We start from the raw sequence: 18786 nt of genomic DNA, 5'->3' as shown, positions 1-18786 counted from the left end.
CATATTTTTAAAATGCACGTTCTTATGTTCACAGTGAGACTAGCTTCCATTTGGGATTGACTGCCTCAATCTCTGCAGAATCAAACTAGCTACAGTCAGATAAAAGTTCTTTACTCCTTATTTAACCTATTATTTGAGAATACCTAGAAGAACTGTTCACAAAAGAAGGAAATTCATACCAAGGGTAAAACTTTTTATTTACTTTGCAAACCCACTGAAGAGTCATATTCTACCACAGCCACTTCCTCATATTTGGTTACCTTTTCCTAAAACCTTTCATACAAAGAATCACAGGAACAGCTCAGTTTGGAAGGGGCCTCCAGAGATCACCAGGTCCAATCTTTGCAGGAAAGGGAGTCTAGACAAGATCATGAAAAACCCTGCCCAAATGCATGAAAATCCCCAGTCATGGGGACTCTGCCACATCTCTGGGGAGACTGTTGCAGTGATTGTTCTTGTAAGGAAGAAAAAATTCTTCTTTACATCAGGGTGAAACCTTTCCCAGTGCAACTGCACCCACTGCCCCTTGTCTTTGCCATGTAGCTCCTTGTGAAAAGAGAGGCTCCCTTCTCTTTGTAGGTGCCATTTCCAACACAGACACACCCCTTACTACACAAGCATTCATGTTCAAACAGCCGCAGGCTGGACAAACCTCCCCAATCCACAAAGGAACAAAAATAAATATAATAAGGGCAGCAAGAAAAACTGCTTGTGGTTTTTGGTGGTGTTCAGCTAGATGGACACGATGGTGAACAGGGCTGTCGTTTGGAGGGACTATGACAAGCTGGAGGGATGGGTCTCATGAAAGTCAAACACAACACCATGCAACAATTAAGGCCTGGGCAGCAGCTCTGCAGAAAAAGGTCTGGAGTGCCTGGGTGATTAGCTCCTGGCTGATGAGTCAGTAGTGCCTTTGCAGCAATCAAGAGGAAAGACTCAAATATGTATCTTGGATACAAATTCTTGTGTACAGAGGAAGTCTAAACTTCTTCAAGAAGTAGCTGAGGGAAACGCAGGCAGTGAAGGCGACAGTAAACATTGGAAACTGACCTGAAAGACAATGCTGGCAGATTCTAATTTTCCTTGGCAAAACTGCTTAAAAGACATCTGCTCCCCTATTATCATGTAATGCCCAATAAAAATCAATAAGGGCTTCTTAGTATCTTGTCTTTGCAAGATTTTCCTTCTTCTGTATCAGCGACACAAATTTCAGTCCAAGACTATTATTACATTAATGCTGATATCTAAAAGTGATTAAAAACTGGCCCTCACAAGTTGAAGAATATCCTTAACCAGAATATGCATCCTTAATCATTCCTAAGATGTCCTCTACAGCAAAATAATTAGAGGGTTCTATATAATTGTCTCCGGTGGTCATCCTAAGAATTTGGTTCTTGAGTTCTTCAAGCAAAGATTATTATCTCTGCCATATAACCCTACTTGTCTACCAAAGACATTGGAAAACAGATAAGGCAGTATATTTTGACTGGTCTATCTTATACTACCACTAACAGAAGAAACATCATAAGCACAATCATATCCAATAAAACAGGTGAGAAAAGAACAAACAAACAAGCAAGAACCCAAGGCAAATTTTCATCAAGAAATCATTAGCTCAGTTGAAAGAAATTAATCCTATTCAAAGGGAAGAAAAATGTATCCCAAGTAAACAGGAATCATTCTAAATAACATCTGAAATGGCAAGATAAACTTATTATATCAGCAATAGAAATATGTACAATAGTTCCAAAGAATCTAAACTGAACCAGCAGGAGCTGTTCACAGCATCTCACGGCTCGCTGCGGACTAAGTCACTCCCCTCAGCCCACACTGAGGTCTCTGTGATGCCATAACCATGCTGTTAAGCCAGATCCCAAAGTCAGCTGAGGTGCCTCTGAAACACCCTGCCAGCTCTGGTTGATCATCACAGGCCATGCCTATGGAACTGCAGACAAGCTCTTCTCAACACAGCTCCTCGTGGCTCCACCAAGTGAGTCCCACACTTCGTGTGGTAGAGCACATCCATATCCCAGACTGCATGTCCTGCAAAGCTTCCCACACTCATCAACTCCTGCTTTCTTGTGTGCTTACTTAACAGAGCCCCCAAGATAATTTCTCCACAACTGTACTTGAACTGCCAACCTGCAGTCGGATCAAACAATACCAGAGATCTGAAAGCTCACTTGAAAAAACATCTACCAAGGAATTGTTCATGCTAAACACAGCTGTCTTACAAAAACTGTGAGTAACACTATATTCAGCATTATATGCCAGCAGTTGCATATTGCAGGAATCCAGAAGGCTTAGTCATAGGAATAATTCTTTGCAATTCATTAAAAATACAAATAATGTTCTGAAAAGTTGACTCCCATTTAAGACATCCCAACATAATGGCATAAAGAGTAGTACAATATTTAAGCATATACATTTGTAGGTTTGATTTATTTCCAAAATACTTATTAAAATACTTCCTTAAACTTCCAAACAATAAAATATTTAGCAAATAAGCTTATCATAAAGTGGACTTTGCTTAAATTCAGTATTTAACAAGAATTATGGACAGTAACCTTTTCAGAACTTCTAACAATAAAATAGCTGCTAATGCAGGTTCTTTAAAAAATATATTTTGTCAGGGTAAACAAATCAATCTGACATTTTAAATTTTGCTATACTTCACTGTGCAAATGTGCAAATGCTGAAAATACACACAGTAGGAAATTAAAGGGGCAAACAGAACACTTACTTTCTTTAAATGCTTTACAGTAGCCAAGGAATGACAACAAGAAGAACAGGGCACACAGAAGGTCTGCTCTGCCAACAATCCCAGCAACCTTTAAAAAAAAAGTTTCAAATGATCAGATTTTTATTCTTAGAAAACCTGTAGCAAAGGAACACATACAAAGTGAAATATATAATAGAATATAACTGTATCACTTTTTCTCTTTAACTGGGCGTAGTGGATTAGTTATACCGAGTTTTTTTAGATGCATCCTATTTTTTATTGGGTATTGCTTAGTATCAACTACATAAATGGTTTGGCTTTGGTATATGAAAATTTTAGTTCATGGATTTTTTTTTAAGAAATGAAGGAGGATTTCACTGCATAAAATTTAGACTCTACACAATTCCATCTGGTTTTTGGATCAAATTGCATTTCAACAGAACACTTAGAAAGCATCAAAGTATGAACCAGTTTGGGTTGGAAGCAACTTTAAATACCATCTCCTTCCAACCCCTCTGCCTTTCACTAGACCAGGTTTCTCAGAGCTCCATCCAACCTGGCCGTGAACACTTCCAGGGATGGGGCATCTACAACTTTCTGGGCAACCTGTGCCAGTGCCTCACCACCCTCACAGTGAAGAATTTCCTCCTAATACCTAATCTAAATCTACTCTCTTTCAATTGAAGCCATTACATGGCTTGGAAGCCAAACATCCTGAACCACAATTAAATTGGCAGCTCTGCTGAAACACAAATCAAAACTGTTCACTTTCAAAAGACAAGCCAGCCTTCAAATTGCAATCTGAACACTCAGAATGGACAAGTACCTTCCAGCTTGCAGATTCAGGTAAAAAAACCAAAACAATTCCCCCTCTGGCAGTCTTTTGTGTGGTATTAACTGACTGCATTAGAGCTACCTCCATCTGCATCTTGAAACAGAAGTTGTACTAATGCAAAAGAAAATGAGAAGCACATCCTGGGACCTCTGTACTTGAGATCTGTGCCAACCCATTTAAATCAAGTGCAATCTCAGGGCTATCTGTAAGCTTTGGTTCAAGCCCCTAAACTGTATTTACAGTAACTTGCTGAGACAGAGCAAGACACTTTTGGATCTTCAGTTCTCAATTACACAAGTGTCAGGATAACACCACAAATTTCTTTGTGAAAATCATGACATGGAGCTCGTAGGGGACTGATAAGCCCTGATGTTGGAACCTCACTAGAATGTAGAGCCAGAGCAAGGATCATGGAAATACCCCTCATTTTTCAGTCTAGCTCTGCTTCCTCAAGTGCTGAGTTCTATGTTATCATGAGATGTACAGAAGCAGGGCAGAAAAGTTACAGATTTTCTTTTTAAATTCATTTTTATGATCGTATTTCAGGGACAAAAGCAGAAACTTCAGTTCTCCTATATTACACCAGCTGTCCCATTTTGTGTGTAGAACAGAAAGAGCAAAGTAAAAAGGAAATGGGCATTTTTTGTGTCAGGGAAACATGATGGAGCAACTATTTCCAAATAACATCAGAGAAAGAGAAGTACAGAGGCATGAGAGTATGACTGATTCCACTGCAGAGACTCTCTCCCCCTTTTACCCTCAGCCTTCCTTAAGCACTGTGAAAGTAGAAACTGTTGGACTCCTGAATTCAGTACAGAAGAATTTCTTGATTTATCTACAGCTGTACACCTAACTTCTCTGCTGCTCCTTCTTCTATCATACAAAGGAATTATGAGAATTAACTCAATAGTTGTGGAGTGCTTTGAAAGGTGAAAATAATGAAGTGTCATTCTGCTTCAGGAGCCGCTCTTCCTAATGAGATAAAAGTTAAGGTGAGCTGACAAAATTTCGAAAATAAATGTCCACTTGTTTCAGCAAAGAGATTAAGGGGCTAATAATGCACATGGCCTCAGATTACTCCAACAGCAAAATGTTACCTAAAATGCAAGATAAGGCATATAGATTCTGGAATGAAAGCAAACAAAGGAAAAAAAATAAAAACAGTTTTAAATTAGTATCAGATATATTCTTATGTCCCTGATTCATTTAGCATTTCATCACTGAAGTGTTACAAAGAATAGGTCTTTTCTAGAGCAGAGAACTATAGCACAAGAGTATTTACTTGTAGGTAGAAAAATTATAGTGTTTTCCTTGCATAGGTACTGAAAGCATTACACCTTTCAGTATCTGTTTGACATGACAGTTTGTTTCACTGTATAAACCAAAAACCCAAAGCAGCAAACAGACGGATTCTTCACGATTTTATGTCAAAATATGTCATCCCATTTCAAAGCCAGAATGTTGGATACTTAAAACTCACAGGTTTAAAATCATAAAGAATGCTTTTTAAGAGATGCTGCCAGTCACACACTCATCCTAGAACTGCAGCAGTACAAATGACTTCTTCACTGGAGCAAGATTTATTGCTCATCATGTAAATGATTAGAGGCTTTTGTTCATTCCTGAATTTTAGAAGAGGCCTGATATATAAGCGTGCTACTTTTTCTCCCTCTTCTTCCACTGTTTGCCTGAAACATTTGCAAGTCTTCAAATATGCAAGGAGACCACATCACTTGTAATTTATTTGACACGACAAAGGGCTTATTAATATTCTCGTGGCGAGTTAAATACATTTTTAGAGTCAAATGGAATGCAGAATAAATTTATGGATATTGATAAAGGGGTCAATAGTAGGTCTACTACAAAGTTAAGACTCAGTGAGATTTCTCTTTACATGTCAGAACATCAAAAGCACTGAAGACTTGTTTTACGTTACTCTGACATCTAAAACTGGTTTTGGAGAACAAATATGAGGGGGCCCTTTTGACACAGTGCACTCTCACAAAGAAGTTATTGTGCAGATGAGTGAACACCAGAGAATGATTGTCAAGATGTTTTAGCCACACTGCCAGAAAAGGTGGCAGATTACTAATGCATAACTTTGCACCATCTCTAGGTCTTCAATACATGCATGGTCTCCAGACAGCTGAGAGCACAGCTTTCAATAACTTTTTCCCCACCATCATGTGCAGAGCAAATGCGAGAAGCCAAAACCATGGCATATTGTGAATAAGTGAAAAATCATATTCACATATGTAGAATGTGCACTGTAGGATTCACTGTTCATTGCTAGGACAAAATCAAAATATTTCTTTACTTTTTTTTCTGTACTTTTAGTACTTTTTTTGCATTTCAGACCTTTCAAATTCTAACAAAACCCCAAAAATATTTCCCTTACTGTGACAATTTTATATTTGATTTATCATTATCACAAGGTCAAGAGATCAGTGATAACATTCAGCAAGCTCACTAGCAGGAGGCCATAAGATTTTCTTAACTACAAGCACAAAAGAGCTTTTTAAGAACAACATCTTCTCTTCACAGAATTCCCTCACAAGAACTTTGTGTTTTGGTCAGATATTTTAACTGATTGCTATACATGTGCCATGATTCTATTCTGCATCTTTACATCTGTGCTTTTGCCTGCACTATTAAAATTACTGTCAAGTTTGTGTATCCCATGTACATGATTACAGACCGCGATTAAAAAAAAACCTCTTTAATCTTCTCCTTCATGTTAAAAATATAAACCCAGTTTGATCTCTCACAAAACAGGATGATTTCCAGCCCTTAAATCACTTTCATGGCTCTTCTGAGCACTCTCCAATTTTTCCAGTGTTGTCCTTGCAGCATGGATGCAACAGTGAATGCAATATTCTACTAGTCACATATAAAGTTCATAGAGTGCTCCATCTCTGATTTTAAAGCTCTTTGCTTTTTTTTTACCAATGCAAATGGAAATGAACAGTAATTAAAGAAATCCAGGAGGTAGGGAAATTCTGTAGCATAGAGCTCTCCTCTTTGAGTTATTGTACTTGACTGATTTGTGTTCCTTAATAAGGTCTAGCTCGGTGGAATTACAAGCCTTGGATGTACTAACCATAATATTTGATTGTTCTATTAAGACATGTGCCAAGAGAAGTGTTAAGAATATATAAAAGCAATCTGCAGAGTATAAGGCTACGCCAGAATTAATTAGTCAAGATGGTCAAGAACTTCTAAAATAAAAATCTCTGGAGATAATGATTCAATACTTACACACTCAGTGTGCACTGGATGCACAGCAAAGAGCAAAGCAGCAAGAAGAGAGGATTTGGGAGCCAGGTTTAGCCGTCTTCCTTTATTGCTGAATTGCAATCCACCCAATAATATGGAGAACACATCAACCATCAACACTGAGATAGTACAATGCAGTATTATGTTGATGACATGGAAACCAACTGGGTAGAAGCCTCCAGCAAAAAGGTAATTAATTCTATATAGAAACAAAAATATTAAGGGTAGGAATTACAACAATGGTTAGAAAAATACAAATAAAAAAACTAAACAGCCCCATAGGAGACACGGTTGCACACAAAAATAAAGTGGGTATCTCAGTACAGGTGGAGTTACCATTTAACCTCCACAACAAGACAAACAATATCCCAGTCTTCAGGCCACCTATTCATAGGGAATATCACATGGATACAGTATCTATCCTCTCCAAACACATAGTTTAGTACCATTATTTTAATCTTACAGTTACTTAGAACTGGCTTTTGGTCAACAACATAACTTCAGTGCTGCAACACAGGAGTATCCTCGGGATAAATAACCCAGCCCACTGAAGGATACCCCTGGGCTTAAGAGCAGCCAACTTGATGAGTTTTTGTTAATTAAATCCACACAGTGAGGAAACGAATATGCACTGGGACTATGATTTCCACTGACATACTCTCAGAAAGAGGTCCTAGCATGTGGATCCACCCAGAAAACAGTCAGCATATCTTGGTAACTGATTTGTGAGACTGGTTAGAGAGATGTTTCATACAAGTGTTAGAATCAGAATGAAGTGTAAGTGAAAATACTGTCTAAATTCCTATTCAAGACAGGAACTCTGCAGTAAAATGGAGGCTGAGAGAAAGGGGAAACATTGTGCTTTTATCAGTAGATAAAAGATAGACAGAAACTTAGAACAGGGGAATTTACACAGTTCTTTTGGTCAATGTGCATCTGGCATAAATGAAACCTATTTAAAAACTTAACCTATTATTAATATGATGCACATAAAGGTTGGAGCTTAGGGAAATTAAGGAAATCCATTTCTTTCTTTGAAAATAGCATTTTATGGACCATCTCCACAGGCTCATCTATATTTTCAGCTATAATAAGGATTGTATCCCAGTTCACTCCTTAAACAAACCGGAATGTTATTAGAGATGGAACACACCACAGAAAAAAAAAGAAAAGAAAAAAAAGGAAAGCATGTTCTGTGTAGTGCACTGAAAACTTCAACAGGTTTAGGACTCTGACATGTTCTATTCAGTTGTTTATTTTTCTTGATGAAAATGTGAAGAAATCCCAGTAGACAGTGAAACCCACTGCCCTAGGTACTTAAAACACACTACCGTAAAGGGTCAAAGTTTTTGCTTGAATATAGGACTAAGAGTGGGAACACTTCTTCTGCACTTAGTTCATGACTTGAAATGGGCAGAACAAGCACTGTCCCCACTGACACCACTGAGTCACAAGGGTAAAATAAAGAAATTAAGACTGAGTCCTCAAATATTCTCTGCATTACTGTGCCAGATTCCTACATGGTCTACTGTTTGCTCAAATCTTTCTGCAAAAAACATGAGCTAAGCATCTACAAAAGTAATCCTCTTAAACCTTTAGTTATTTGACAAAACCAGCAAGTTATATAGAGGCAGAGATTTCACTAGATTCTCAGACACTCGAGTTAGAATATTGCAGTGAAGAGGTGGGAAGACTATACAGTGTGCTGATAGAAAAAGGCCACAGTACCATGATGCTATTTATAAAATAAACAATTTGACAGGTCAGCAGGAAAGCAGAGAACAAAAACTACAATAGCAATGTAAGTGGCAGCATGGCTAAGTGAAGGGAACATCACCTCCTAGTTCCTTGATGATGTGACATACTAAACTACACCACCCCTAGTAGCAGGTATAGAAGACCCTCAAGACAAAATCTCTGAAAACTAGCTATAAATACAGAATGTCAAAATAATGAATATTTTGGGAAAGAAACCAGTGGAAAATTAAAACACCATTTGAGATTAAGGTAGTGAACTCAAAAATCGTATTCTGGAAAGGTATCCAAATACCCTGCAGCTACTTTGTTCTTGCCTTTTTTGTTGCCTCCCCCCTAAATTCAATTGAGTCAATATAGGTTAAAAAATATTCAGACCTCAAGCAAAAATACAAGTCTCACCTGAAAGTTAGGACAGTTAGCGGTCGATATGACTTATGACTGGTATTGCTGCTGAGTTTGCTACCCCAAAAGTCATGATACCACAGGTCACCAAGGGGGGTTTCTGCCCTGAGGTCCTAAAAGAAAACAAATTATCAGATCCTTAAAATTTTTCCATTGTTCAAAGCAGCTAAACTACAAACAAATTCTAACTAATGCAAGCTCACACTAAGATGGACATAGCAGGAGTTTTGTTGGCTCACTAGTAACATCTGACCCACAGTACCTAAGTTTGCAATGAAGGTCAAATCTTGAATGCCTGTCATTGTAAAGGTCACAATCGTGGATTCTGAAAGTAGGCATCACTACATGAAATTTAGAGCTATATTCACATCAGTTTATTATCTGGTCAATAGCTGAGATATGAAACACATAAACCTCCTTACCTCATAATTTTGTAAAAAGCCTTTGATTTTAGGTGTAGGTTATCTTGCAAAAAAGGCCAACTACAAACTGCTGCAAAATAGCAATTTTTTACCAGTGCAGTAGCATAACTACTGACAAAAGCATGAAATCAAGGAGACTAAAGGTAGGAAACAACAATTAGTTCTTTTAAAAGCCTTGCTTTGCACAGGACTATTCAAATAGTTGAGGCTGTTTTAACACTTAATACATTAAATCAATAATCAACATCTCTATATACTGCTCCTAAAGATTAAAAGACAGAAAGGTAATGAATTATTTTAATTTGGGGTGCAAAAGGGGCTTATTAAAAAAATACTGCAAAGAAAAAGTCTTGCTTGCTTGTTCTTCCCTTTTATCTCAAAGCCATGCTGATAATGAAAACCCAAATAATGTAGGCTATTAAATGGGAAGCATACACTTTGGAGGAAAAATAAGGATCTTGCTATCATCTGTCTCAGTCTTCTATGAGGACAAGCTTGGAAGTTCAAACTAACATATGCTTGCCCTCTTCTGCTTCCCTAGTGCAATTAAATTAAATACCAATTTATGCTACACCAAGGTACATGCAGGTTAAAGACACTTGAGACAGAACCTAGGAACAAAACTGGGCTAGTCAGTACTACTCCTGCAACCAACAAGGGGAAAACTCTACCCCTACCTTCTGTCTTGAAATTATTGAGACCAGTGAACCAAAGGAGGTGAACAAGACACCACAATCACAGGCAAGTAGACAAACAGGCTTGCTCTTGCTAACCCCTGGTGCCCCTGTCATTATTCCTACAACTCCACCTACTTACAAGATCCCCCACATCGCAATTCCCTTGGTTTTATTAATTCCAGTTCCTCTCCAATGCTGCTACCACCTCACTTGCTTCTATAGTAACTTGAGCACTCCTGTGGTCTCCAGTTCCTTCCATCTCACCCTTAGTCCATGCCTTATTTTTGGCTTGCATGTACTCCCAAATTACAGCCAAATTGTTGGACCCTGATGACTGGCTGCTGCTAAACTGAACTTAAAATAACTAATTTTTTCTTGCTTTTTCAACAAGAATATTCTTAACATATTCTGACGTTCATCCATCCAAAAATATAAATTAAAAAAAAAAAATCCAAGAAAAGATTTCCTTCAATCATTTGATCAAATTTGGCTAGTATTAGTCAAATGAATAGAAGTATTCTCTAATGGGATACCAATCAATACACAGAAAAGAGAGCACGGCTAAAACTGCAGTCTGAAATAATCTAGACTGCAGCTGTCAATTAAGGCACTCTCAGGCAAATTCTTAAGAAATCAAGACTCACAGGGGATCCTACTTGAGCTTAAGAATTACCAAGGTGAAAAATTTCTTCACGCTCTCACAGATGTTTCTACTGCCAAGTAACAGCTAGAAATTTCTTTCTTTCTCACAGAACCACAATTTTAGCCTGCAATTTTAGCCTTAGGCATCTAAATTCCCGTTCCATTCCTCATCGGTATGCACAAACCCTAAAGGTCATAATTTGACTCTCAGAGCAGGAACACGCTCAACCAGCAGCTCACTAAATGGATAGAGCCAGCTTTTCCGGGGCAGGCTGGGACAGGGATGCACACCAACATCTACTGAAGTCCTTGTACTCGGCAGGGGACCAGAGCGTGGTGCGGCCCTCACACTGTTTTTTCAACCAGCAGCACTGCTCCTTATGTACAGAAGGTTTATGAAAGACATACTTTTATAAATGTTAGTACTGGAAAAGAAAAGTATGTCTTCCATGTCACAGATGGTCCTCAATAACTTGAGATGGGAAATTTACAAGGCTTGATTTCCCATTCTGCTATAATCAGCCTTCTTTTGTCTTCCATCGGAAGAAGGCAGGAAAAGCTGAATGCATGGAATTACTTAGTGATTAGATTACACTTCCATATGACCTAAAAATCTTCAATCATGTATCTCGTCCTTGTATCCAAGTTCTGTGAGAAAGTTTCTTACATCAATTTTCCTCCTTAGTGAACTTACCCTAAAATAGGAATGGTTTTCTTCAAGAGACAGCTGTTTAAAAGCTACATATGATTTTCTCTTTAAAAACCAAAAGTAGCTATCAAATAATCTCTAAATATTTGATTAGCAGCAGCTTTAGAGAGCAGAGTTCAAGATTTGAAGAAAGGTCAGTTTTTCTATATAAAGGCTTATGGAAATGACATACTGTGTCTGAAGCTCTGCTTAATCCAACTGTTTGTCTTGCCAAGCTAGTAAATAAACAAAGACAAAAGCCACTGCTGTGTACCCGTTAAAATGCTGCTTAAAATGGTAAGAAGGCATCTGGAAAACAGACTTTAACTCAAATAAAATCTAATAATGGAATATTCTGTGATACAATAGGGTTGGGGTGAATTAAATGTGTATCTTTTGCTAAAAAAACAATAAAAGAAATGAAAGATTGGGATGATGGCAGCTAGCAAATTAACAGAGAGGGCACTGTGTGGTACCCAAGAAAATACTACAGTAGCAATGCTCAGTAAATCTATAAAATTACTTCAACTGCTGTCTTTCCTATTAAATAGGAATAAAATATGCTATGCTTTGTTTAATAAACTGTGCCATTGCTAGATAATCTCCCTCCCCATTAAACTGGTAAACTCACTGTCTCTGCATTTTTCTTGTGGATTTTGAATTTCCATATATCCATATGACCCCTGTGTTAAAATGATGTTGTCACAAAATCCTCATTTAATTTCTAGGGAATAACAGAGGATTTTGATGTGAGAAATAGAAACAGTCTCCCAGTTTTCAAACATACAGACTCATATGAATTAATTTATTTAAGCAGTTGGTTGAATTTCTCAGCATTGCCAACAGCTAGAATCCTGGTGCAAATTGTTGGGTTGCATAGATAAATTGAAACATTTTTAGAGTAAAGACTGAAAGAAATGGAGAGAGATTACAAGTGTGGAAACTGCACATTACCAAACCAACCTGCTTTGTTTCAACATCAGTCTTTTGTTCATTCTTTCAGGAAATGAAAATATTATAAACAGGTCCCAAATAAAATTTTGCAGAATGAAACATTACCAGGAGCTGTGCAATCTAAAATACAACACTACTTTTAAAAAAACCCCAAACAACAATGCTGTAGGTTCCTAATTTGTCTACGGTATTCTCTTGAAAGTTTTGAGATTTATTTCCACGTTGACAGATGTATTTTCCCCCCATACATCTATAACTGAAGGTATGATGACTTACACACACATAATACAAGTCTGTCTAAGGAAACAGTAATTCTGCATGATTCTAAAAGGCACATTGTGATAAGCTGCCTCTAGATTTTGTGCAAGGAAAAAAAAAGTGAATTGTGTTATTCTAGCAGTGTGAGTCTCCAGATTATCCTCTTTGTAACCCCATGGCTTCAGGAAGACAGAACCAACAGATGAATGTGATTATTTTTATCCCGTGCTTTTCTTTCTAAATGCTTAACAAGTACCTTCCAGAGCAGCATAAAAGCTGTAACACCAATACCCATCCATGGGCATGGGCTCACTGCTACATGTGATCCTGTGAAGTGTCTCAGCAATTGAAGACACACTCCACTGCTCAAAGTCAAAAGAATCTCAGTCAGAGGTTTGTTTGAATCACATGTTAACTTCTAAGTATTTCAAGGTCTGTTCACTGCATGTATGGTCAGCTTTAAAATGGAACACAATACTCCACCTCTATCTCAAAAAGGTGCTATTGTCAGAGGAACTTGAGTGGTGGAAGGAGGGAAAAGGGAGCTTTGCTTGCTCCTGTAACATTTTTATGGTAAAAACTGCACCTGAAAACCCCATGCCCCCTACATGATACCTTAATGATGCCTTATGTACCAGCAACCAGACTAAGTTCATTCCCTGGTCTGATTCTGTGACCAGAGAAGTTCTGTGATGATAAATCTCCTATTAACATCCATGGGTATCAGAAAAGTTTACTGTACACTCTCCCTGACAGGAATGGGCATAAAATTAGACCTACTGGCAGTCTTGATGTACAGGTACCCTTAAATCAGCTTAACTTGAAAAAACACCCAATAAAACAAAATGGAAAAATGAAGTTTAAAAAAAAAAACAAACACGTAATGCCCAAAGGAAGCTCTTTACTAGGCTGAAACTTTTGAGCCTGTTTAGATCAACTGTTGCATTATTTCTTTTCATATAACCATTTATGCCAAAGGTTGTGAGGAAAAGAGGAGAGACTAACCTTATTATTGATGATGGCTTCAGAATCATCAAAGACAAAATCTCCATCATAGCTGTTAGCAAAACAGAGGAAGGAAATTAATGCCACAACCATTTTAGCCCAGTATGATGGGAGGAGGAACCATGATACATCATGGTCCAGGTTAGGTTCCATTTGTGCCATTCTGTGAAATGCTGGTTCCAAGTTGGGAGCTTCAGCATTATGTTGGTTGAAAATCTGGAAGAAACACATACAAGTGCATGGTTACAGCTCTAATTCACAAAAAAAAAACTCTAAAGGAAAGCTGGCTTGGGAGAGGAGATTAAGTTTCATTTAACCTTACATTTTTTTTCTCAGCGCCTCTCATAGTTACTGGAACACACCTAAACATAATTTTGTACTTCAAATGAGGAACTAAAGGCAGAATTTATCATGGTTGGAGCACAGAGATAAATACAAGAAATTCTTAGATGCTAAGGTAAAACTTTGGCACAGACAAATTTTAAAATGTAGAGCAAATCACTGTTTTTACTGTTTTTCTGTTTCTTACTGTTCTTTTCAAGCAATACAAACAGATGCAACAGAGGGACTGTGAAACATTTATAAAGCTCTGTAGAAAATGATAAACATTATAATTTCCTTCCACGTTTGAAAAGCAAACATTGTCAAATACCAAAAGAGCTAAACTCCCTTCAGTTAATCAGATTAAAGGACCCAGTCTCACACATTCCCCCATGCAAGGAATTCATACAAACATCACAGATCGACATATGGAGGTATCAGTTAATGGCCTAGGCCCTAAATCTCAACAATTCAAGCAATGAGACACCAAGACCCATAGAATTGAGACAGGACTAGCATTCAAGAGATCACTCAGCACACCTCAAGTGCAGCTGAAGTTCCACTGCTGTATGGACTCATGGGGTTGTTGAGGCAGATGAAAAAGACCCTGCAAGCCAAGCACACTGAGTGATGCATCAGTGTGGAGGTACTGAGCTGGAGGTTTACACCCAGGAGCCACCTTTACTCAGATGGGTCTCTCTGGATGCTCCAGAGCCAGCCTTCTGTCTGGACTTCTGCTCTGCCTCCGCTTCTCAGGGGCTCAGACACCACCGTGAGTGCTCTTATTATCAGGTGCTGGTATAAACGGCAAGCGAAGGAAGCTATGAATGGAAAACTGCAGTAAAAGCCAGGCAGAATATGGATTTTTTATTTTGTAAGCCCAAAGAATGATAGGCACATATAGCAGCCTATCTTAAGTTTCTTCTTATTTATTTGCTTATTAAATCAACTGTTGCACTCCTGAAAATATAACATTTAATCCCTTCATAGAGAAAAACAGAGAATCTAGAAAAACAGCTCTAGTGCACCCCTGCAAACATTGCATTCAATGTCTTTGCACGGTCTAGGCAAAGAGCTCCAAGCATCTGGCTGCTGGAGCAGAGCTGACCATTAGAGCTGCTGCAGCAATTGCTTTGCTTTTTGCAGTAGCTCACTCCGATCCCCGCACACTCCGGCACACACACGTGCCCAGGGACAGGCAGTGCCCCCTGCCACACCGGGGCCGCTCCTCGCTTTGGAGTCCACATGGCGCGGCTCCCACATTCAGGAAAGGTCAGTAACCTGGAGCTGCGCAGCCTGAGCGGCTGGAGCTCCCTGGCTGAGCAAAGCAGCTGCCTTAAGAGCAAAACCTTCTCTCGGAGCAGTTCACCCTTGTGCTCGTAGTTTGACGGAAACAAAGAGCGAAAGCGTGGCTGTTAACCGAGCGAAGCGCACGGCGTTGCTCCCAACAGCACGGATACAGCATCAACACGCACCACGCAATTAAAATATTTAACCTACTCAAAATTTATCTCGCCCTGAAAGTTTCTCCCATTACGCTTGCTCTATTTACCCGGCGCACACCCACTGCCTGCCCTCTTCCCGGCCGTCCAGGATCCGGTCCGTGGGGGCTCCTTCCCTCCCTCCCCGGGAAGCGCGGTGCGGGCACCCTCGGGGCACCGCCACCTCCCGGAGCGGGCACACGCCGCTGCCCGGGGCCGGGAGGGCGCCTCCGCCGCCCTCCCCAGGGAAAGGCGAGCCCGAGCCGACCCGGAGAGCGCCCGCCGCTCACCGCAGCACCCCCGGCGGGGCGGGCACGGCGCCTCCCGCCCAACAGCGCCGGCGCCGGGGGCGGCTCGCACCCAGGGCGGCGCTGGCCGTGCCCGGAGCCCGCAAACTTGGGGGCGTCCCGGGTACCCGGCGGGCGGTCCCGGGGAAGGAGCCCACCCGGGAGGGCAGCGGCAGTTTCGGGGTAAGGGTTGAGGGTGGGGGGCAGGCGAGCCCCGCCGGGAGTTTGCCGGTGGCCCTGCCCCGCTCGCCGCTCCCCTTTTGTCCTGGCGGCGACGGCTCCGCCGGAGGAGGTGGCCCGTCCCGTCCCGTCCGGCCCTCACCCCCCCCGGGCCGGTCCCGCCGGCGGACGGGCAGTGGCGCGACCCCCGCTCCCCCGCGCGGCGTTACCTGCGAGGACACGGAGCCCGCGCGGCATCTCCCACCCGGGAGCGAAACTCTCCCGCCCGGCGAGCCCCGAGCCGGAGCGGCCGGCGGGGGAGGGGCCGCGGCGGCTGCGCCTCCGGGAACATCCCCGCAGCCCATTGGCCGCTGTCCCGCCCCGCCCTCCTACGGCCCCGCCCCCAGAGGCAGTCCAGCCTTCCCATTGGCTGCGACCGCGCTGACGCGCGGCGGGCGGGCCCGGGAGGGCGGAGCCGGGCGCTCACTCGCGGTGGGCGCGGGGCCGGTGCGGGTCGCTCTCCCTTCGTCCCCAACTCCGCACTCCGCGCACGGGCGGGGCCGGGCGGCATTCCCGGTAGCATTCCCGGTGCCTGCCCGCCCGCTCTGCCCTGGCCGCAGTCGTAGCCCGGCGCATCTGGCTGGCCGCGGGCTGGGGGGCGGCTGGGCTGAGCCGGGGAGAGCGGGGCCGCCCGGCACTGGGGCGGGAGAACTGCGAGCACCGCGCCCCCCGCTCCCCTCGCAAAGGCGAGGTTCCTGCGGCGGCGGGCGTGCACGGAGCGGGAATTCCCCCAGGAAGAGGATACAGAGGCGGTGGGGCGGTGGCGGGGATGGGTGTCGGGGTCTCGCCGCCTGGGACGGGCAGCGGTGTGAGCCGGCACGGCGTTCCAGCCTTTCTGTAGGAGCTCTCGCCCTGCTGGGATTGTTGTGGATGTTCTCCGCAGGGTAGATAGTGTAAGGAGAAAAAGGCTGTATCAGGTGCAGTTAATTCGTACGTTTAAACATCACCGCGATTTCCTTCTAAGAAAGTGTGATTAAGCATTGAACTGGTAGCACCAAATGTTCGCAGACGCTTCTCTAAAAAAACCCCATTAAAAGCTTAATATGCTGAAATTGGATGAGAACTCCTGGCTCTGTGCCAGGGAGTGACATACAATTTGGAGTGGGATTTTTAAGATGTTTGCATTATCAAGCATCAAATTAACAAGGTTATTTCATGTGTCCTTTGAGGCTTTAACTCGAGTGGAAGCGCTGCTTTGGGAGGGCTTTGGTGGTTGCCACCCATAAGTGCCGGCTGACACCTGCTTTGGAACATCTGCTCTGCAACACGGGCAGCAGCTGAGCCAGCACAACTGCCACGCTCGTCTATTATTCAGCTGTAGATGTGGAGCTCCTGCCTTTAAGATGGAAGTCTGTAACTTGTGCCTTGTGTTAAACAGCTCTCACAAAGTGTCTGAGGTGCTTCTCGGTGGTGAAGGGGTGCAAAACCAGCGACCTGCTGTCATCAAGCCCACAAAGCTCTGTGAACTGATTGCAGGCTTCTGGTCCCTGTGGTACCAGAGCTGAAATAGATACACAAAGACCTGCGAACCACTAAATTGAGCCCTGTGCTTTAAAATGATCTTGTCTGTTCTGACTTTGTCCCTGACTTAATGATCTAAATGGGCACAATGAGGAAGCTTTGTGTTTCATAATTTGCCATTGTGAAATGGTAAAAGTGAAAGATGTCTTTATGGCTTTTGGGTCATTTTGCCTTATAAATACAAGGTAAACCATGAGATAATCGACAAAAGCATGTGTTCTAGGTTTCTGCTTCTACAGTCCAAAGCATTGAGATTTTAATCACTTCCTAAAAATAGCTGATTTACCATATTATTTCATGATTAGGAAGTGCTGGTTCATGTTTCCTGACATTTCCTTACTGTTTCAGCTTCCACCCCCCAAACTACCACACATGTGTATTATCAAGTCAAATTCTTGTCAAGAAGAATTCTAAAATTCAACAATCTTCCTGAAATTATAATATGTATAAAATTTTTAATTAGTGTTTGTTAATGGAAGGCCCAATTTTGAAAGAAATTCCTTAGTTGGAAAAGACAATATATAATGTATTCAACCTTCTATAACTTCTAATGAAGTAAATGAAATTTCTGTTCATGCTTAAGTTTGCCCATATGTAAGAATTTATTTTTATTTAAGCATATGTAAATATATGTAAGGTTCTGTGAATCAAGGTTGAGTTTGCTTCACCAGACTCACTGTGACACTTGCCAGACTTGTACTGTTTGACTCACTTTCACATTTCTGTGTTTTGTGCTGTAGCTAGTTCGACTGTATCACATTTGCTGATGTATTTATTTTTACTAATGGCCCATTCAAATCACATACTTTTCTTAGTAGCTCCTTTGCTCACATTTCTTGGATGTCTGCACATCTTTGATCTGTGCTTTATAACTGGAATTTCATTTGTTTAGTGTGTCTGCTGGTATCATCAGTTCTGGTCAAATATATATATATCCACACAGCCAGATGCACAGATGGTATAAATCACCTCATCACCACTTATGTCAATACAATAATAGTGATTAACATTTCTGCATGAACTAGTTAACACGGGCAGAAGGCTCTGCTTCCCATTATTTTCCATTTAGAAATAACCATTTTTTTTCTTAGGGCTTTATTATTTTGCTTTTTATAATATGGCAGCATTTATGATGACCTTCTGTTCTGCTTTAATTAACATGAAGAACTGCAGAGCAAATACCTGTTCTGGAGAGTTCCCTAGTTCCCTCAAAATCTGATTTAAATCAGCTACAGTTGCATAATTTATCTTCAGTCTGCTTCTTTGGAGGGTTATTATAGCATTTCAATTTGAAGCAGTTCCTAAATACAACTTTTTT

The 18786-nt window shown here is 41.2% G+C and overlaps 1 protein-coding gene across 3 annotated transcripts in view; it reads right to left on the bottom strand.

The window, feature by feature from the left end:
• The window catches only part of TMTC4 (transmembrane O-mannosyltransferase targeting cadherins 4), a 56372-nt gene extending 40136 nt beyond the window's left edge, over window positions 1-16236 (bottom strand). The window contains exons 1-5 of one of the 3 annotated variants that reach the window (XM_064712155.1): window positions 16118-16236; window positions 13640-13855; window positions 8991-9106; window positions 6816-7032; window positions 2744-2831 (exon numbers count right to left, since the gene is read on the bottom strand). In XM_064712155.1, the coding sequence (XP_064568225.1) occupies window positions 2744-2831; window positions 6816-7032; window positions 8991-9106; window positions 13640-13801 (583 nt within the window). In that variant the 5' untranslated portion in view covers window positions 13802-13855; window positions 16118-16236. Of the gene's footprint in view, window positions 1-2743; window positions 2832-6815; window positions 7033-8990; window positions 9107-13639; window positions 13871-14500; window positions 14543-16117 lie in introns of those variants that run through there. The other 2 variants (XM_064712142.1, XM_064712146.1) reach the window with 2 other exon arrangements.
• Window positions 16237-18786: the final 2550 nt, after the last annotated feature.

Source organism: Zonotrichia leucophrys, chromosome 1 (genome assembly GCF_028769735.1).
Source record: "Zonotrichia leucophrys gambelii isolate GWCS_2022_RI chromosome 1, RI_Zleu_2.0, whole genome shotgun sequence".
NCBI classification, from domain to species: domain Eukaryota; kingdom Metazoa; phylum Chordata; class Aves; order Passeriformes; family Passerellidae; genus Zonotrichia; species Zonotrichia leucophrys.
The sequence above is the reverse complement of the archived record's forward strand: the minus strand, read 5'-3'. Positions and strand labels throughout refer to the sequence as shown.